Genomic DNA, 21626 nt, shown 5'->3' with positions numbered 1-21626 from the left:
AAGAGACATAGTATGAGTAAGCATTCTTACAGACACCATTGTGGTCATCAACACTGGCTAAATGAGGCATTCCGTCTTCCCAAGAGGCCTACTTACCCAGAGGACACCTGCAAAACTTCCCAGGGGCCTCCTTCACCAACATGTCCTTCACTGCATCAAGTAAAGGCCCTAGGATCAAAACAGGCCTTGGAGAAGTGCAGTCCACCTTCTGTACCCGCTGATAAGCCAGGCTGACTGAATCTGAAAAGGAAAAATCAAGAGATGAGCAGGGGTCTCTGAGAAGTAAGAGCCACTCAACCCTTAACTTTGACCAGGACTTATCTGTTAGTTTGCCAGAAAGGAAGACAACCCTTCTATGCACATGTGTGCACATGTGTGCGCACACACACATACACACACTATGTGCAAGCTATATATAGGATAATTAGGCAGTAATCAACAGCGGAAAGGCACTAGAATTAAAAAAGATTGGGAAAGACTTCCTATAGAAGGTGGGAATTTAACTGGAATTTGTCTAGGAAGCAAGGGGAGTCATGAGGCAGAGATGAAGAAAGAATGCTTCTCAGCCAGTGAAAATGCCCAGGAGTCAAGAGATGGAGTATTTTGTTCAGGGAAGAGAAAAGAAAGGCACTGTCATTGATTTCAGATTTTCTGGGAAAGTATATGGTGTAAGAAGACTACAAGGCAGAAAATGAGGGAAGGGATAGGTTATGAAGAACTTGGAATACCATCCAGAGGATTCTATATTTGATCCTAGAAGTGATAGGAAGCCAATGGAGTTTACTGTTGGGGGTGGGAAGTGAGGACAATAGGGTTGGATCTCAGCTTTAGGAATCACTTTGGTGGCTGAGTGGAGGATAGATTGGAGCAGAGAGAGACTTGAGGCAGGCAGACCCAACATCAAGCTATTGCAATAATTCAAGCATGAATTAATAGTACCTGTACTAAGGTGGTGGCAGTGTCAGAGAAGGAAAGGGCCCATATTCAAGACATGTTACAAAGGTGAAATCAATAGGCCTTGGCAAAGCTTGGATATGGGGACTGAGACTGAGAGATAATAAGGGAACTATGAATGACACCAAGGAGCCTGAGGACCTGGGAGGAGGTGGTGGCTTCAATAATAGTAGAGAAATTTGGAGGTGGGGGTTCTCTTTGCAGGGAAAAGTAATGAGTTCAGTTTTGGTCATCCTGAGATATCTACAGGACATTCAGTTCAAGATGTCTAATAGACAGTTGGAGATTTGAGACTGGAGGTCAACAGAGACTAGGATTTGATAAACACATTCAAGAATCTTTAGCACAGAGATGGTCATTGAATTCATGGGAGCTGATGAGATGTAGCATAGTAATATAGAGGGAAGTCAAGTAATATAGAGGGAGAAGAGAAGAGGACCCAGGGAACATATATGGTTAGAGGACATGATCTGGAGGAGGATCCAACAAAGGAGACCAAAAAGGAGTCATCAGATTACTATCCTTCCTACACCATCAGATGCAGCTAAACGTGACTTGTCTCTGGCACAGGGCACTCCATCTTGGGTCTTTCTGCCTTCACACTGGCCATCCCCTATGCATGAAATGCATTCCCTCCTCACTTCTGACTTGTAGAATCAATCCCTCAATTCTTTCAACCATAGCTCAAGTACCACCTTCTCCAAGATCCCTTCTTAGTCCACTTCATGAGTTAGTGCTTTCCCTAACTATGTTGTATTTAACTACCTTGTATTGATTCTACATGTATATATTGTATATATTGATATATTGTATCTATTCTATATTGATTCTAGGTACCTCAAAAGTCTTAGTGTGGTTTTTAAGCTTTAATAGTTTTTTAATAGAAAGGTTGTCTCCCTCACACCTGTAAAATGAGGAGGCTGAAAGAGATGGGCTCCAAAGTCCTAAGGGCTCTAGGGCAAAGTCTGTGTCCTTCTAAGAGATTGCTGTGGGCTAACATGGCTCAGGAAAGGTTTCATGGGAGGGAAAGGACTGAAGCTGATTTTAGAGAATAAATAGGAAATGGACAGAGAGAACTAGGGGGCACAAAAAATTACGTTATTGTTCAGTCATTTTTTAGTTATGTCCAACTCTCCGTGACCCCATTTGGAGTTTTCTCAGCAAACATACTGAAATGGCTTGCCATTTCCTTCTCCACCTCATTTTACAGATGAGGAAACTTAGGTGAAGTGACTTGTCCAGGGTCAAATAGCTAGTAAGTGTTTGAAAGCAGATTTGAACTCAGGTCTTCCTGGCTCCAGACCAGCACTCTCACTACTGTACTGCCTAGGCTGGCCATGAAAACTGCCCATGAAAAATAGCAGAGAAAGATAAAAAATAGCAACTATTCACATTTCAATAGCACTCTAAAGGTACAGAAAGTGCTTTCCCCACAACAGACCTATAAAAGTAGGCAGTCCAAGAATTACTGCCCCTATTTTACAAGTAAAGAAACTGAGGCACAGAAAACTTAAGTGACTTTCTTTGGACCATAGGATCAGACAACGGTCAGTCCAAAAGCATTAATGAAATGTCTATTTGTGTTACAGGCCCTGGATCATAGCATTTAGAGCTGAAAGAGATGTTAGATATCATCTCCACCACAGCCTTAATTTTGTAGATAAATAAACTGAGGCCCATGACTATTGCTCGTGGTAGGTAATGGCAGAGAGTCACCCAAGAAATAAATAGCTAGTGCCAGAGCTAAGATTCTAACCCAGGTCTCCTGATTCTAAATGCAGTGCTTTTTCTATTGCCTCTCACAAGAGCAGAGCAAACATTTGTGGAATGGTCAGTAATTTAGCCTGGCCAGGGAGGGCAGCTCTGTGTGAAGTAGAAGTAAGTAAGACTAGAAAGTCCGACTGGGACCAGACTGTGGAAGGTGTTCCGTCCCACATCTCCCTTGCAGTTCATAGCCCTGGACAGCTAGGAACCAAGTCAACAAGCACTTATCAGCTATTGGGCAATACTCAATTCCTACTTCTTGAATGGAATAAAAAAAATTTCCCCCAACACTTAACCATTGCTAGTCACTGACAGCTATGATTCCCAGCATAGAAATTCTATCATGAAGAGTGGGGACAGAGGTATCACAATTCTAACTTTTCCTTCTGTTACCTGGGTATAAAGTACTTTCATCATTCACACCTCCTATCCATAACCTTCCCTGTGCCACTGAGTCTATCACACCCCACATGAGATACACAGGACTTCTACAGAGAATGGTAAGTATAGCACATAGAAAAGTACTGGATACAGCTTAAAGTGGAGAGGGGAAGGAAAATGCAACCCAATATTTGGAAAGATAAGCAGGAAGACATGTGTTTGAAATCTATGGCTGATTAACACCAATCAGCGTTAAGTTGTTCCAGTTAGGACTGAGAACCATGCCTTTGGAGGGGCCTTGGGAATACTCCACCAAAAATGGTGTTTAATCAATGCTTACTGGGTCAAATGGCAATGACCTAAGAGTGGTCATTCTCTGAGCCCCTCCCCAGGTCTTTAACCAGCAGCCTACACAACTTAGCCCAGAAAGGAAACCTGAGGGACGGACAGCCATTCTAAGGCCACCCAAGTCACTTGCCCTCCAGGAAGGGAAGGGAGTCGGTGCTGATGGTGTCCAGAGCCAGCAAGTCTTTGCTATCCTTAGAGCCGTTCCGTTTATGTTTTTGTTTTCTTCGAAAGAAGGACCTCCGTGCCGCAGCTGACAATGTCTTTGAGGAGTTATTTTCGTCCTTGACTTCAGACATGCTGTGCCTCCTGGAGACTTCCTGGTCCATCCTACGGTAAGAAAAGGTACGGCTGAATGTCAGTATGGACAGGAAACTCAAGGATCATCTAGCCTAGTGCCACCCAAGGTCGAACAGTTAATAACAAAACAGGCGTGAGATCCAGGACTTCTATTAGCAACAGGTGCCTTTGCTACTTTCTTCATCTACCCATTCCATTATACAAAGGTGTAATTCCTCTTGGGCCACTGATATCAGGAGTCAAATACATGTCTTAGAAGTTAACTGTCTGGTAGCAATCAAGGTTTCACCATATGTAGTTATGTTTTTGAAAGGGCATGAAATGACCAGTAATATGGCCAGATATACGTCTAAACAAGTTATGCTATAATGATAATAAGACTACTTTAAACAGTTTGTGATTTCCTCAGTATGGGCACTTAGCTGCTGAGATGTGGATCGCACACCTTCCTGCCCTAGGAGAGAGCGGCATGAGCTGCTATAGTCAAAAAATGATTTTAAAAATCACCTGGTGGCCAACCCCCTGGGGAACAGCAGCTTAATTTACACAGCTCTTGAGTTATACAGTGCTACACAGCTCATTTCAGCATCACAAAAATTCTATCAGTGCAAGTATTTCACCAATTTTAAGCCAGATAAGGAAACTGAGTCTTGCAGAGAAGTGGAGAAGTTCCACTGGACTTGGGAGTCAAGAAGGTCTGGGTCCATCTTTCTTCAGATATTTACTAGATGTGTCACCTTGGACAAGTCACTGAACCTCTCAGCCTCAGTTTCCCCATCTGTAAACAGGATATTAATAGAACCAACCCTTCCACAGTTGTTGTGAGAATTGAATGAAATCACATGGTCCTTTACAAATATAAATGCTTTTTATTAAAAAGGTTGAATGACTTTTCCAAGGGCTCACAGGTAGGAGGACTTGGACCCAAATTCCATAACTTAGTTAACAGAAGTGCTATCCTTTCACTAGACTTCAATCATATTACACAGAAGCTCAGTGAGATTTCAAATCCCTGCAGGCCATTAAATTTGATCATTGAACAGGTCTATCTACACACTGCAGTCACAGGAAGCCCAGGAATGGGGCAAAGGAAGTGAATTTGCTATTAGCTCTTTTTGGTTCCATTGGCTCATGCATCTGAAGTCATCTTCTTTCCTTCCTCTCTTATCCCTCCATACCACTAATCAATAATCATATCCTCCAGAACAGAGGTCTCAAATATAACTGGGCAACAATCCTGTAGACAGCCCAATTCAGATTAAAATCCAATTTGGTAATAGCTAACTAAATAAATGGAAATTCAACAGAACCTAGCTAACATTGATATGTGCTTTTCTAAGCCAATATGCAGCCTGTAGTGATTCTTACATTTGGCTGAGAAGCCTTCTTTTCTATGTGAGTTTGACCCCAATGCTCTAGTCTTTGTTCCCACAGTCTGCCTTCTATTGTGTCTTCGGATGTTAATACTCCAGAGACCCCATCTTGTAAAAGACAGAGGTACCTCCAAGTCAACTGGACCAAGGCTGAGTCTCACCTCTGCCACACACTAGCCATGTGACCCTCATTTAAGTTCTCAGGGCCACTGGGCAACTCTCTAAGACTAGAAAATGTACAAATGGTATGTATCTGCATTAATAATAGAAGGAGCTTCCAATATCCTACACAAATAAAATCACTGGTCCATTAAAAAAAAAAACTACTGGTAAAGGTCCTCACTATCTCATACCTCCCAGAACGATGAGATCTAGGGACTCGCTCCTCTTCTACACTGACCACAAGGCTCATTTCCTCACCCCCTTCTCCTCCCTCCTCTCTGCCCCTGGCAGGCTAAATGTCCTCTCACATGTATTTGCTGGGGATCTGGCCTCTTTCCAGTTTCTGGGCATTCTCATCTAGTTGCCAGGCCATCCAACAGCCAAAGGCACCCTGAGGGAGGGTGTCATCAATATAGAGGATGTCATCCTTCTTGAAGCTCAGCTCCTGATCCATTTCTGCCAGTCGGTCATACAGAGCCCTGGACCAGATGAAAAGGAGAGAAGGGTCAGCACTTGATTTCCCTTTACTGTCCAAAGCACCCAAGAGATGTTCTTTCATATTCAGTCCCCAAAAGCTATGTTACATCACACCTCTTGCCATCAGATCCAAAGAGGTACCTCAAGAGCAGGGCTCTATGCTTCCTGATGAGCCAGAGACCCCCTCCACAGATGGGCTAGGTCTTCCCTAGGAGGTCAGGAGCTCCCCTGGGGCACAAACTGTCTCTTGCTGACCAATCCAAGGGCAGCCAAAAGCAGGGAATGTGTCTCCCCCCTCAGACGGGATCTCCCTAGGGGTTGTAACTGTCTAGTCTATAGCCTTTGTTCCACAATGTTCCCCTATATATGAAATCATCAAAACTCAGTGCAAGGGGTTGATAAGAAGAGACTTGCAGCCACAAAGAAGAATTAAAGCCATTATCTCCTAAGCTTCTTGGACCTTAAATCATGTCCCTCAAACACCTGAGAAGCTCTGTCTTGCCATTAAAGTAAAAAAGCCTAAGAATGAATTCATATCCATGCTTATGCCCATCCCTAGGGACAAGATCCTGAGCAGAGATAGGCTGTACTCCAGCATCTAGCCAAGAGACAACTTGAATGTTGTGAAAGAAATGAGTCAGCACTCCCACCACCACCACCACCCCAGTACCTAATGTAGAAGCCATCTCCTGGAATGTCCTTAAACTTGCTGAAATCCTCCAGGCGATACTGCACCTTCACACGAATATTTTCCCCAGGTTTCAGCATCTCCAGGTAGGCTTCCTCAGCTGTCTTATTCCTCATATCCACAGAACCATACTACCAAAGGAAAGGAGAGCAAGACTGGGGATGATGTCACGAGAGTGCGGAAGATCAGGAAGACAAAGTCAAAGGAGAGAAAGACAAGAGAAGAGGAGAGATACAAAAGGAGAGAAAGAGAGATGGGGGGCAGAGATGGGAGTAGAGAAACGGAGAGAAGGGGAAGGAGGGAAAGAGGGAGGGGGGAGAGAGAGAGAGACAGACAGAGAGATGGACAAGAGAAGAGGAGAGAACAAAGCAGAAAAGAGAAAAAACAGGAAGAATGGAGGAAAGAGAAGACAGAGGAGAAAGGAAGAAAAAGGAAAATGAAGATAGAGGAAGAAAGAAGCAAGGCTAATAAAAAAAGATGAAAGGAGAGAGGGAAAAGAGAAGAGACAAGACTGAGGAGAGGGAGTAAGAGACAACAGAGAGAATCTGCCCACCCTGTTCCTAGATGGAAGGTCTTTCCACTTTAAACTACCTAAGCTTCCTCTGAGTATCTTTGGCTGACACCCTCCATCCTCCCCCCCCCCCCCCCCCCCCCCCCCCCCCCCCCCCGGCTTAGTCCAGAGAAGCCGAGTCCCTGAAGTAGAACATAACCTCCTGGAAAGCAAGGATCTTCTCACTTTTGTCTCTGTACTCTCAGTTCCTAGTACAGTACTTGGCATACAGTAGGTAATAAACACTTAAGGGGTAAATAGAATCAGCCCTCTCTCTAGATCCCACATGGCCTCTCAGAAGAATTGGATGTCTCCATGTTGACACCTGCACCTTATTTCTATGTCTTTAACATTTTCCCTGTCCTATCTACCCACCCATGATTATCAGGTGATGAGCTTCTCAAATATGGGAAGTACATCCTTCCTGTCAGATTGGGGCTCCCTGAGGATAAGGACTATGCGTGTCCCAGTGAACCATCAATAAGTTATTTTTTAAACCCCTACTAGGTGCCAAGCACTATGCTAGACCCTGCGTCTAAGATAAAAGATGGCCCCACCCTGAAAGTAGTCACATTCTATTAGGGGACGCAACAGGGACAAAATATACACAAAGCATACACAATGCAATTTTAGGGAGACTACACTAATAGTGTGGGAGAGCTTGAGATCAACCTTACAGAGAAGGGAACATCTGAACCAACAGGGACAGTGTTTTCCTCATCAGATCAGGGACTCCTTAAAAGCTGAGAAGCCTAGACTCCAAGTGGTTCCCATAAGGGAGAAATTCTTCATTTAATTAGCTCAAGTCCTCACCTCAAGTATAAGGTCCCCTGGCACCAGCCCCTCTGGACCACTGGCAGGACTACCATCCTCTACATCTGCCACGAACACCCCATGCAGGTTCCCGCCACATATCTGCACACCAAGTTCCACCTGGGACTTTTTGATGATGACAACTCGAGGTTCTGGGGTTCGCTTGTTGACATCTGCCAAGATCCTTTGGAGGAAGAAGGGAGTTAAATATCAATCACCCACACAGACCCTTTGTCAAAGGAGAAGTGGGTTCCAAGCCATGGCACAGTGAGCCTGGATCTCAGAGGTGAAAGGTAAAGGAGCAGCCTTTAGTTTCCTCTTCTAGAAAACTACTGAAACAAGGGGCTGAAGCAGACTACCTACGGAGGGTCCCTCCAGGTCAAAGATTTAAGGCTGTGATGCCAGGATTTCCATTCGAAAAGTTGCCCTGAATGGAAAGCCATGAATGGATAGCTTACTAAGACAGAAAACACTTAAGAGATAACCTAAAAAATATTGTCTGTTTGGCCTTGGAGAATGCTTCATATTTTCTTTTATGACACACATTTATATTTCTAATTCTAATGTTCTACTTAATTCTAATATTCTACTTAAGTAATTATTAAAAACAGTCTCACTTCCTAGCAGTTAGCATCAAAAGAACCCAGTTCAGAGGCATGATGTAACAGGGAAAGGAGAGAATCCCCACTTAGAAAATATTTGCCACACCCTTTTTTGTGGAAGCAAAGAAATGGAAAGAAAGTAGATGTCCATTGATGGGAAACTGCTGAACAAATTCTGCTCTATTAATATAGTGGAATATTACAGCACCATAAAAAATCAATACAGAGAAGCTTGGGACACCTGCTATGGACACAGGCACAATGAAGTGAGTGAGCAGGGCCAGGAGACCCTTTACATGAGGACCACACTAACATAATGGAAGAAAACCTCAAAAGACATTAGACCTTTGCATTATCTAATCATGTTACCAATGAGCTGCAGATAAAGTAGAGAGATGGGGCCCAATGCATCAACTAGTCATGTTGCCACTGAGCTGCGGGTGAAATAGAGAGGTAGGGACCATAGGCATAGATTGAAGCAGATTTTGCCCAACACAGCCAAAGTGTTGATTTGATTGGCTTAGTTGCACCTCTGTATTGTGAGGGAGGATTCAGCAGGGGACAGGGGAGTGAGCAAGAAGTGAAAGCTTTCTAAAGTAATAACAATAAAGCATTTAATTTAAAAAATGGATTAGCGTTTAACATTTTTTTAAAATGAGCTTGTGAGAATGAGAACACCAGAGTTATAGCCTAGTTCTTTCTCTGCATCAAACTAGCTGTGTGACTTTGGAAAACTTTTCAGAAACAAAGTTAGGTAATCCCTAAGGGCTCCTTTCAGGATGAACATTCTTCAAGTCTAAGCCTTAATCAAAAATGAGCTGAAGATAACCCTCCCAAAGTCCACCTCACCTCTCCTTTCACCTATCCTTTCCCCAGTCAAATCATGACCCTGTCCCACTAAATTATGGTAGTGAGAATACCAGGTGTGTTTTCCCAGTTTAACAGAAGATATAATATGGCGCAATAGCCTGGGCTGTCCATTGGGAGGCAGTGTGGCCACATTTGAGTTATTCTGGCTCCGTATTTACTCAACACTTGAATGAGCTCAACATCCATATCTGGCTTGGGAAGGTCATTTGAAGGAAGGCCAAGGATGAGGTTCAAAGGCCAAAAAAAAAAACCACAGAAAAATGAGAACTGATTGTGCTCTGAATCTCTGGATCAAAGATTAAAATGGGGAGTTAAATGATGGCAAGGCTTATAGCTCATACCTGATGGCCAGGTTCATTTCACCTAAGTCTTGGCTTAGAGTGTAATGCTAATTGTTTGGTGTACATGACCGCCTCCTTGATGAAATCCATGTCAATTTCTGCATCAGTGCCAACAAGTGTCTCACCCAGAAATGGTGGGATTATCTGCAGTCCCCCTCAAGGCAAACAGAGGGGTCTATGGATAAGGAGGCACCAGCGGCTGACCTGATAGAATTCCGAGGGCTGGTGGTAGGTGTGGTCTGCTTGGATGTCGGTGTTATGGTCCCCTCATCCTGCTCACTCACTGTGTCAATGATGTCTGGAGTTGCAGACCCGCTGCCGTGTGGGTTGGAACGAGTGCTCACAGGGTCCAGTCGAGAGCTACAGAGAGGAAAAAAAAACGTTGGGGCACTCTCACTATCCCCAACTCCAAGTACCACAGCCCAACTCTCTGCCATTGGCCATGAATCAACAGTGTGATACAACAGTCCCCAATACTAATGTTAAATAGAAGCAGAGTTTTCAGAAGAAAGGACATAACATAACTGTGTTCTGTCCAAGTTAGACCACATCTAAAATACTGCTATCACTTCTGGGCACTACATCTTAAGATAAGCTGGAGCACGGTGAAGGACCTAGAAAATGTGTCATCTGAAGACTAGTGGAAGGAACTGGGTCTGTTTAACCTGGAGAAGAAAAGACTTAGGAAAAAACATGATAGCTGTCTTTATGCATTTCAGAGACTGCCACAAAAAGGAGGGATTAGACGTGTTTGGCTCGGTCCTAGAAGAAAAATTAGGAACCATGGCAGAAATGTCAAAGAAGAACATTTGGGGACATAGAGAAACTAATAATTAGAGCTTCCTCAAAAGTGGAATGGACTACCTTGGGAAGTAGTGAGCTTCTCATCACTTTAGGGCCTCAAATACAGGCTGTAAAGTTTGCAAAAGGATCGGTGTCCAGGTACAAAGAGAACAAGATGACCTCAGAGATCTCCTCCAATACCGAGTTTTTAATTTTTTCTATCATGGAGGGTCTTCTTTTAACGGGAGAAAGAAATTTAAGCTGTGACTGGGAAATGAAACAACCATCTTTATCTGCCCTAAAGCAAAATCCTGTACAAAGAATATATATAGTTCCAAGACTGAACAAAGCTCTGGCTTATACCCTTTCCTCTGATCCTCTTTTAACTTCTACCCTTACTCTCAAGGATATCAAACACTACCTTCTCTTGTGGCCAGGTCGGACCTATCCTAGGCACAGAGCTTCCTACAGAAAACATATTCAATAAACACTTGTTCAATGACTAGTCAACATGAGGTTATGTCTGAGGATTCATGCAGAACCCATGGCCACATTCCACAGTAACTATACCCCCAGAATGGGGCCTTTGAGGCAGGAATTATCCAACCATGGCCTCTCAAATCTAGAATGGAAGAAAATCCCAAGTCTGGTGTAGTAGATGGAATTGGGAACACTTGACTTCAAATATAACCTGTGATACCTGTTACCTTTGTGACAGTAAGCATAATGTAACCTAAACCTCAGTGCCTTCCTCTGTAAAGTGAGGAGGTTGGACAAGATGACCTCTGAGGTTCCTTTCAGCTCTAAATCTTTAAACCTATGACTGTTTTTCTTCTCCTCCCAAGCACCGTACATTAGCCAGCACGTAGAGTCACTAAGTGCCAAGAAGCACATTGGATCCATTCAAGGACCAAGCCACACCAATCACAAGAGCAAAGATTCAGAACTGAAAAGGACCTAAAAGGTCATAGGGTCCAACTTCCTTATTTTATAGATAATGAAACTGAGTCCAAAAAAGTTACTCAGGATCCAATAGTTAGTAGACATCTAAGGCAAGATTCTGATCCTATAGCTTCCTGAGTACAGTGTGGTCCAGTGAAGAAAGTCCTGAACTTGGAGTTAGGAAGACCTGAGTTCAAATCTGGCCTCATACATTTACTAACCTGGACTGTGTGACCTTGGACAAGTCACTTAACCTCTTTTTGCTTCAGTTCTCTCAACTGTAAAATGAAGGGAATGAAAGCACTGAACTCCCACAGTTGTGATCAGATGAGATATTTGTAAAGTACTCAGTACAGTGCTCTATACATGCTTGTTCGTCTTCCTTCTTTCCTCCCTTCTATCCACTAAATTATGCTGCCTCCTCTACTTTTATCATATTTTGCCATTATTGCTTTCCTGGCCTTGGTCTCATCACCATCTGAGTGGTGGTCCATCTGTAAGAAGGAGCTCCCCTTACCTGGACCGGGAGTGGTTGCCAAGCTGATACATGTGTGGGTTATACTGGGCCAGTATAGTGATGGTGTCACACTGCTGACCAATGATGAGTCGCGCCTGTTGTTCTGTTGCATTTCTCAAGTTAATGCCATTAAACTGAAAGAGAAAACAAATGGATCATTGTGGGGAGGGGAGACATCAGGAAGGTCATGACAAACCCTAGGTGATTTGAGATCAACACTGTTTTTTATAATTTCAAAAGATATCAAAGCTATTCTAGGACCACAGACTCTGAGAGGTAGCTCCCTATAGTCCAGCACCTACATAAAAGGAATCTGAGACAAATGCTCATCTATCTCTTGCTTAACTTCCATGGAGGAAGAAGCCAACACCTCTCAAGAGAGAACAGTCCATTCCAAGACAGCTCTAACTGCCAGAAAATATCTATGGACACCAGGCCTAAACGTGCCCCTTTGAATCTTTATCTCCATTGGTCTAGAGTCTAACAGAACAAAATTAAGCCCTCCTCCACACAACATTTCCTTCAAACACTTAATGACAGTTCTCATGGGCCCCTTGGATCATCTCTTCAGTCTAAACATCCCCCCAGTGTCTTCAAAAAGTATTCTGTGCTCTTTCCTGGATATCTCTACTAATTCCTCAGCATGGTGCAAAGGAAACATGGGGATTTTAAAAGCTGGGTCAGAAGGTCACAACCTCTGGCACATCCTGCCAAGTCCAATAATGGACCAGAGTAGACCGGGCAGTGAGGTACAGTGGAAAGAGCTCTGGAGTCAAAGGACCCAGATTCAAGTCTTGCCTCCAATGCTCATTTTCTATATGACCTTGAGAAAATCACTTTACCCACTTGGGCCTCAGTTTCTTCAGCTGTAAAATAAGGGGTTGGAGTAGATGGCCTATGAACTTGTTTCTAGCTCATATCTTGTGAACATAAACCATAGGGAATCATCTCATCCACAGAGGGTCATACCTGGCCCCTGTGGAGGTTCTAGAGATGCAAGGGCATTGATCAGCACTGTGGCAAAGGGTGCTTCCATTTCCAGGTCATTAAAAGAGATGTTTGCAAAATGAAAAGATTTCCCCTTAGGGGAGATCAATTCTTACCTCCAATAACTGATCTCCATATTCTAGGCCAGCTTGGTGAGCAATGCTACCTCCAGTTACTTTTGAAACAAAGATTCCACCATTTTCACCACTCACTATGGAAATTCCCAGTGGCTCTGAACCCTTCTGCACTTTGACATGACGGGGCTCCTCCATGTAAGGCCTTTTCAAAGGAAGAAACAATCCTAAGTAGGTTCTTGCCCCAAAGGCACACTCTGGACAGAATGATGCTTCATCACAGATCAAAGACAGACACAAAAGAGACATGCAATGGGCTCCAAGGAAAAAAAACAGACATCATGGCATCCCCTTTCAAAGAAGATCAAATAAATATTTAGTAAATGAGTGACAACCATAGTAAAACAGAAATGTGATGACCATCCCTTTCATAACAGATTGTACACATTCCTGAAACCTCATGCAAGAAAAAAAAGGCACCACCCCACAGAAACCAAGGTACACAGTCTTAAAGATGTGGATTAGCTAAGAACACAACAAAAAGTATGGTCAACACAAACTGTAAACTTGAACAGGAGAAAGAAGATGACCGAACATATTATATATGTAAGTAGTTGCCTTATATAATATGTAATTTACAAACCATAATTTGGAAGCGTTCCTGACCCGTATAGTTTATAAATGTTTGGGGAATTAGGAAGGGGGAGGGAATATAAGACTCTAGAAAAAGAGGATAACTTTCAATATGAGGTCAATCCAGGGGAGGCAATCCAGGAGAATTCATTTCTATATCTGTCAACTATGCAAGGTGATACAAATCAATCATAGGAATTAAGCCATTGCAAACCCAAGCCATTAAAAATAATTTAAAAAAAATACCAGAGCGGTTTTGCATGGTAGCATCACAATTACCATGCAAATGCTCCAAGGGGAAATTATCCAAACGTGTCAAACAGGCACAAGGAGAAGTGCACAATACTACTGCTGGAGAAGGAGAACCTTATGTCAGTCAGGCCAACCTCAAACTCCTTAGAGAGGAGAACCTAGGCCTGGGAGCCACAGGAAGTCTCAGAAAGGATCTATTATGGTACAGATATCTGGAAGGGGCAGAAGATTCAGGAGAGAAGGAGAAGAAAAACTCAGACACAGAACAACAGACACTGAGAAATGGAACGGGAGGAAAGAGGAGCAAGAAGAGGAGAGAACCGAGGTATGCTATTTTTCCACATCGTGACATTGACTTTATGCTGTCTCCCATTTTTATTCTAACCATCAAGCAACATTTCACCTGAAGAGTGGGACCAGTAGAGGTCAGAAAACATAGCATCCAGATTTTAGGTATCTAGGCCCACAGTTCAGCTCTTCAGGCCATGCTCATTGACACTAAACAATCCTTTGATTGGCTCAGTTGGATGGCAAACCACTCTCTTCCCTTCTCCCTCCGAGGGCTAAGTTATTCTCCATTTGACTATAAGATCCTTACACGGAGGGATTTGTTCCATTCTTTGAAATGTGTCCCCCCAAGTAGACAGTGGGCACTTCATATGCTTATTAAACTAATGCTCATTGATTGATTAATCATCTTAAAGTTTAAGATTTTGTCTGGAATCTTCTCCTTCCCATCTTTATCTAGATAATACTCAAGCTTTAAATACCAATTCCTCCAAGAAATTTTTCCCAAGTATTCCAACCAATACTAATCTCTCCTTCATTTGAATTTCATTGTGTAGTCCTTGAGTCCTGTCTGAGGACTCCTCATAACCCCATATGGGGTTTTCTTGGTAAAGATACTGGAGTGGTTTGCCATTTTCTTCTCCAGATGAAGAAACTGAGGCAAATGAGTTTACATGACTTGCCCAGGATCACACAGCTGGTAAGAGTCTGAAGCCATTTTTGAATGCACTAAGATGAGTTTTCTGACTCCAGGCTGGGCACTGTATCCATTGTACCAGCTAGCTGCCCTCTGAATTTCTACTGTACTTTAAATTAGTATCACATATTTTAATGCATTATCATAGAATCTTAGAAATTTAGAGCTGGAAGGAACCTGATCTAACCCCCCATTACCCACCCACCCGTTATTTTATAGCTTGGAAAACTGAAGCTCAGAAAGGGTAAATAATTTGCCCAAGGCCATTTCCAGTGATTAACTAACAAAACTTAGGTCTCCAGACTCCCAGTCAGTCCAGAGCTCTTTCAAGTATACCAGGCCTTTTAAATTAACCAATAGGGCCTTTGGATAAACAACAGAAAATAGAGAAGGCACAAGCACAGATTGGAGTGGTGGGTACAGACCAAAACATCTGGATTAGCCTTAAAGTTAACCTGAGTTTTCTAAGAATGATTTAAGAATCAACTGCAGCCAACAACCCTACTACTGGAGAGGCTGAGGTCAATTGATCTCGTAGGATCAGGTGAGATTAATCTGGTGTCTGCACCAAGTTCGGCATAAATGTGATGACATTAATATTAAATGGGGCAGGATTTGGGGGAGAGGGAGGAGGAATCACCAGGCTAGCCCAGATGAGAAACAGATCAGGTCAAAGCTCAAGATCAGAGTGGTACTGACCAAAAGATAGGGAGACTTAGTCTCCACAAACAAGACACTTTCTAACTGTCCAGTGGAAAAATCATAGCATTTTTAGCAGAAAAGGGAATGAATTATTCTCCAAGAGAGACCTCTAGCTTCAAATCAGAGTCCCATCCCAAGAGCTTATGGTATGGGAGGGACTAAACCAACTGATTTCAAAGTCCCTCATAGACTCTACCTTTTAATATTCCAAAGATTTGTGCTAGTATTGAGCATGGAAACCAGTGATGCAGAGAAGATTCAGCTAACATCAGAGAGCTCAGAGACAAAGACATCATCTTAGTAAGGACCGTACTTATCCCAGACGATCTTATCTCTGGACACAGCATGTTCCTCCTCCCTCTCCCTCTCATAAACCACAGGGCACAGTGAAGAGTGCCAAACTTGGGGTCTTTAGGACCTGAGTTCAAATCTCAGCTTGCCTGTGTGACCTTGGACAAGTAATTTTACTTGATTGGGCTTCAGTTTCCTTATCTATAAAATGAGGGGGCTGGATTCAATGACTATGGCTCTTCTAGCTCCAAAGCTACTTTAAATATGGAGTTTGTTGATTTTTAAGTACGTCAAGCTCCCTTAAAAACATTCTCTAAAGCTGACCTACCCCACCTCCCACAACATGTAAAAACAGTACTTACATCCATAACATGTGCTTAATTAATATTTGCTGATTGTTCTAACAGAAGAACTTGAGCTTAATAACAGAAGACAAAACCGTTTCCAGTCTTTCACGACAATTAGATCATGTTCTTCTACTTGAGTCCCAAAGAAACAGCAATGGCCATGCTTACCTGTCCTTCCTTCGCTCCCCTATTGATGCTGGGCTGATAGCGATCCTGGGCAGCGTAGAAAGTGAGCTCTGGGACTGGCTACTGGCAAAAGATGAGGTCTCTAGGTTCAAGGGTGACTGGGGAGGTGTGATCAGGCTAGGGCTGCTACATTCAGAGTGTGACAATGAACCTGCACAGTAAGAGGAAGATGGAACACTGCTCAATGGAATTCAAACCTGAGGGCTAACCTCAAAGGGCAAGACACACAGCCTCCAAAAAGCTACACTGGTTTCTGGGGTGCCTTTTTTTTTCCAATGGGTTCCTGGTTGCCATATAATGTATACCACATGGGGCAGTTTTTCATCATTAGCCTATGATCATCAGCTATTATTTTAAGCATTATCCTCAGAAAAAGTTATTGCCCCTACAACTAAATAGTAAGCTCTTTGAGAAGAACCGTATCTCCTCTTTTTTGTACCTCCTTCCCATCCCAACCCAAATGTCAATAAACAGTTGCCCAACATCAGTTTTTAAAGTTTTTTTAATCAGGAAACTCAGGAAAAACAGGGAATAACATGAAGCAACAGGGAGAGAGAAGAAAGGGGATCCCCATCTTACCTCTGTCAGAGCCCATGACAGATCGAGGGTATCTTGGTGTTAACGGGATTTTGATGCGTTCTGTCCGAAACTGCAAGTTACTTGAAGATCCTGTTTTTTAAATCACAAAGAGGTTTCACAATTCAACTCAACAAGCATTTCCTGAGCACCTACTATCTGTTATATAGGGTGCCTGACACTAGAAGATCACAAGGACAAGAGATTTAAATTCCACGAGGAAACACACATTCTTGTCTGAAAGTCAGTATCCAAAGGGAAAAAACCCAGGATGCTATATTTATAGCTTACAGAAAAACCAAATCTAACTAGCTCTGATCCTGTCAATTGCTTCAAAATGGTCCAATTATTTAAAAAAAAAAAAACAACAGTGTAAGATGGACATCAAGAAAGATGTGTTCTAGCATAAATTATCCTAGCACCAAATGCTCTTAGAACATCCAAGTCAAATTTCAAGCCCAAGGAACAAAAAACGTTTTCCAAATTATCAGGATAACTACTTCTCTCTTTTCTCCCTGAAAGCCACAGTAATTCAAATCTTAGCAAAGATCTTGATACCCACCTGCAAAGAAGAAACCCCCAAGTCTTCCCATGTTCTCTCCCTGGACTACAGTGGATTTATTTACTCTCATCTGCATGTACTTAGCAACAACTGACCATACATAGAACTGTCATCTCTCTCTGACTAAGCCTAAAATTTGTTCTTTCACCTAACCTCTTCTCTAACTTTTCTTAGTTCAGCAGTTGGATCCTCTCTATGAATGACCCCACCTTAGCTTATGGTTAATAGCGAAATTCTCACCTTGCATCTATTAGCAGGTAAATTCTAGTTATCTCATAATCAGAAAAAGGCTACAGTACCCATATTTCTCTACTTCTTTACCTAAAAGTTCTCAAATTCTTCATATGCAACTCATCACAATGAGTCATGTGAAAAGGATCAACTCCAGGGTTCAGAATTTTCAGGCTTAAACTCAGTAAGTCCTTCTCCATGGCTTTAGGACCGACTACACCCCAAACAAGTGAAATATCACTAGGCAAACTACTCTGCAAATGCTTTACTCAAAACAAATTTCCATGGGGGCATAAAGGTCTAAGAAATACTTAAAAACCTTGGGGGAAAGACCCCTGAGACATTACTCCTGCAAATACCACACTGATCATTGGACTGACTTCTTGGGTGCACAGTCACAAAAGGAAACAAATCTGAATGCATATGAAATAAGTGCATTCTGTTGCTACATTGGGAGACAGTCCTGGAAATAGTCCCTTGTCTCCCCATCCTCAGTAGAGGCAGCTGAACACCACCTAGGTCATTTTGCTTTGATTCGCAAAGATACAAACAAACAAAAAAACCTCATAGAAAAGGCAAAAATCTGTACATGATACTAAATTTGGTACATTTATCTACAAGGTTTCCTGGAAAGGGTCACAGAAGTCTACTTGCTAAAACTCTAAGGGACAAAAATTAAAAACTCTACTTGGAGATATGGTTACCGAGGCGGGCACTAGATGGTAATGAGTTGGACCCATGAGAGGTTCTTGTCCTTGAGGTCTCTGAATAGTCGCTGGAGTGCTTGTGACTCAGGTCCAGGCTCAGGCGGCCCTGATGTTGTGCACTGCATGAGAAGAAAAGCAGTTAGGTGCTTAAGGATGGCAGTCAAGGCTTGCTGCTGCTGTTCAAGTCTGACTCTCCATGACCTCATCTTTTCTTGGCAGAGATACTGGAGCAGTTGGTCATTTCCTTTTCCAGATCATCTTCCAGATGAGGAAACTAAGGCAAATAGGGTTAAGTGACTTGCCCAGGGTCACCTAGTTAGTAAGTGTCTGAAGCTGTATATGAACTCAGGACTACCTACTGCTCCTCTGGCTATAGAAGAAGTACTCACAGTCATGGGCCCCTAATAGAGTCCTCCCTAAGATAGCAAAAGAGTTCCTGACATATGGTTCAGGGCACAGGAAAAATGACTTAGAATTAACACACTTTTGTCAATAACTTGTAAGTGACATTCTCAATGGCAAAGAGCCCTCCTTGAGCCTGGGTTTCCTCACTAAATAAACAAAAATGATACTATTACCCCACTGATCTCATAGGGTTCTATGGATCAGAGTGCCAGCAGAGGTGAGAATGCTTGGATAAAGATCAAGTTCTATATAAAGCTAATGTTATTACTATATAATGTAATACTGACTTTGAGGCACTCTAGTGAAGAGTTATACATGACCCAATCAATGAAGATTTTCCCCAGAATGACACAATTTTCCTGGTAGGTGGGCTTTACTCCTCGATCTTCCAAACACAGAGATCTCCTAGAAGTTTATTAAAACTACCCCTAACAGTAGATTCTCCCTCCTATTCTTTTTAGGCTGTCTAGTCCATTCTGCTAGAATAGATAATAATAAAAAATAATAGCACCAGATGACATTACATAGTGCCTTCAGGTGTGCAAAGCAATTTATACATAAACATTGTCTCCTTTGAGCCTTATAATAATCCTGAAAGGCAGGAACTATAAGCATTATTATTCCCATTTTAGATATGGTGAAACTGGGTTCAGAGTGGCCAACTGACTTAAGTCCACAGAGACAGAAAGGTCAAGAGGCAGTTCCCATGCAACTCCAAGGTGAGCTTTCTGTCCACTACCCCTGGAAAGGATAGCAAAGCAAAGCAACTCTTCCTCCTGAGGACCTCTTTATAAATAGAAGCAATAGCGTATACAATAGTGAGGGGAGATGATTTATCTCAAGGTCTGTAACTACAAGGAGAAGCAGAAAACTGGGAGGCAAAGGGTTTGCACTTACATCTTGGCCCATGGATTCAATAACCAATAAATATTTATTAAATGCCTATTATGTGCACTATGTACCAAGTGCTGTGCTCAGTGTGGGACTAAGTCTCAACCTCTCTGGTCCTTAAGTCTCCATGTGTCATGAACTTCTAAGCGCATACCTGGGATGCAAGTGCTGATGGTGCATCTGACTGGCAGCAGACTGGCAGCTGTTGGGGTGTACTCGATGGCTCCAAGCTGTGTAGATAGGGTTCCTCATGATGGCAGTCACTGCAGGGCATGGGGCTAAATTCCTTGGAACAGTACCTGAAAAATGAACCAGAAGAAAAACTATTACCTTACAGATTCTCTCTTCATTTACATTCAGTTAGACTCTTTATGTAACAGTAGTTACATAGTCATCACAATAGTAAAAGCAGCAACAACTGATATTTGTGTAACATTTTAAATTTTGAAAGTTCTTTATAGACATTACCTAGCTATTATGAGTATTAATATAATTTCCAACTACAAAGGCAAACCCAGTCTCAACTGGCCCTAGAAGGGAGCCCCTCCCACACCTCTCCACCTTTATTTTACTAACTTATGGCTAAATCTGCATAGAGAAAAGTTCCAGGGGAAGACTTGGGCTCTCAGGAGGTCAAGGCAGACAACGTCTCATTCTCTTGCCTGGGACTCCATTTAAAATTCATCACAGGATGAGAGTACAATGTTTCATCTTCCTTCTTTTAGAGTCGTGAGTTATCATTGAGTAAAAATTATCGTTGAATGATCAGGGTTTTATAGTCTTTCAAAAATGTTTTTCTCTATATCATTGCTACCATCTGTATAAGTTGTTCTCCTAGTTCTGCTTATTTCACTTGGATCAGTTCATAAAGGTCTTCCCGGTCTTCCTTTGAAACTATTTGTTTCATCATTTCTTATGGGACAATGATATTCCACAATATTCAGATAATTTGTTTAGTCAATCTCCTTTAGTTTCCAATTCTGGGATACCACAAAAAGAACTAGTGTAAACATTTTTCTACATAATTCCTTCTTTTCTTTTTTCAAGTTATTTGGGGCATAGGCTTAGAAGTGGCATAGCTGGGTCAAAGCATATGTACTACTTAGTAACTTTCTGGGCTTAATTCCAAATTACTTTCCACAACCAACAGTGCATAAACGTGCCTGTTTTTCCAAAGCCCCTCCAGCAGTTGTCATTACCAGTCTGATAGGTTTGAGGTGGAACTTTAGAGTTACTTTAATTGTCATAATTAATTATTAGGGATTTAGGGCACTTTTCATATGGCTGTTAATAGCTCAGTTCTCATTCTTTTTCAAGACAGGTTAAGAGGCCAAGGTCCTACTTACAACATGAAGATAAAACATTTAAGTTCCTTTCCCTTCATTGACCTTAACAGTCAAAAGAAGCCATGATAGAGAGAATCTAATTAGGAGTTTGATTATTTGAAATATCACAGGGAATCAGACACTCTCAAAGTTACCTGGGACCTAAGAAAGCATCTACTCCAACCTATCCCAGCAGGTGAGTTTACTTAAGGTTGGAGGCTTTATATATCAGGGCTGCCCTAACATATAGCATTTTATTTGCCAAAGGGAGGAAGAGGGGAGATTTATCTCAAGGTCTGTGACTAAAGTAACAACTGCTCATCATTTAACTTTTGCCTGATGGGAAAGTCACGCTACCTCCAAAAGTTTTCTTCCAGCCCCAGGACCTAGCCACCTCAGGGCTTCAGGAATTTTTTTTTAATTATTAATTTTTTCAGTTAATAAGCATTTACTTTCTTCTCTCCCCACCTCCCTGTCCCCAAAAAGAAAATCAAAACCCCTGAAACAACTATGCATAGTTAGGCAAAACAAATTTTTCCATTGATCGTATCCAAAAATATCTCATTCTACATTTTGAATTCATCACCTCTCTTGCAGGAAGTTGGTAACA

At 42.3% G+C, this 21626-nt stretch overlaps 1 protein-coding gene across 4 annotated transcripts in view; it reads right to left on the bottom strand.

Annotated features, from left to right (window-relative positions):
• The window catches only part of DLG5 (discs large MAGUK scaffold protein 5), a 151359-nt gene that overhangs the window by 6352 nt on the left and 123381 nt on the right, over window positions 1–21626 (bottom strand). For all 4 annotated transcript variants that reach the window (XM_072628068.1, XM_072628070.1, XM_072628069.1 and 1 more), the window contains 12 exons: window positions 19846–19990; window positions 18393–18514; window positions 16899–16988; window positions 16302–16470; window positions 12966–13128; window positions 11863–11996; window positions 9825–9980; window positions 7808–7991; window positions 6427–6575; window positions 5588–5758; window positions 3578–3774; window positions 97–240 (listed from right to left, as the gene is read on the bottom strand). In XM_072628068.1, coding sequence (XP_072484169.1) covers window positions 97–240; window positions 3578–3774; window positions 5588–5758; window positions 6427–6575; window positions 7808–7991; window positions 9825–9980; window positions 11863–11996; window positions 12966–13128; window positions 16302–16470; window positions 16899–16988; window positions 18393–18514; window positions 19846–19990 — 1824 coding nt within the window. The remainder of the gene's footprint in view (window positions 1–96; window positions 241–3577; window positions 3775–5587; window positions 5759–6426; window positions 6576–7807; window positions 7992–9824; window positions 9981–11862; window positions 11997–12965; window positions 13129–16301; window positions 16471–16898; window positions 16989–18392; window positions 18515–19845; window positions 19991–21626) is intronic.

Source organism: Notamacropus eugenii, chromosome 1 (genome assembly GCF_028372415.1).
Source record: "Notamacropus eugenii isolate mMacEug1 chromosome 1, mMacEug1.pri_v2, whole genome shotgun sequence".
Classification (NCBI taxonomy): domain Eukaryota; kingdom Metazoa; phylum Chordata; class Mammalia; order Diprotodontia; family Macropodidae; genus Notamacropus; species Notamacropus eugenii.
The sequence above is the reverse complement of the archived record's forward strand: the minus strand, read 5'-3'. Positions and strand labels throughout refer to the sequence as shown.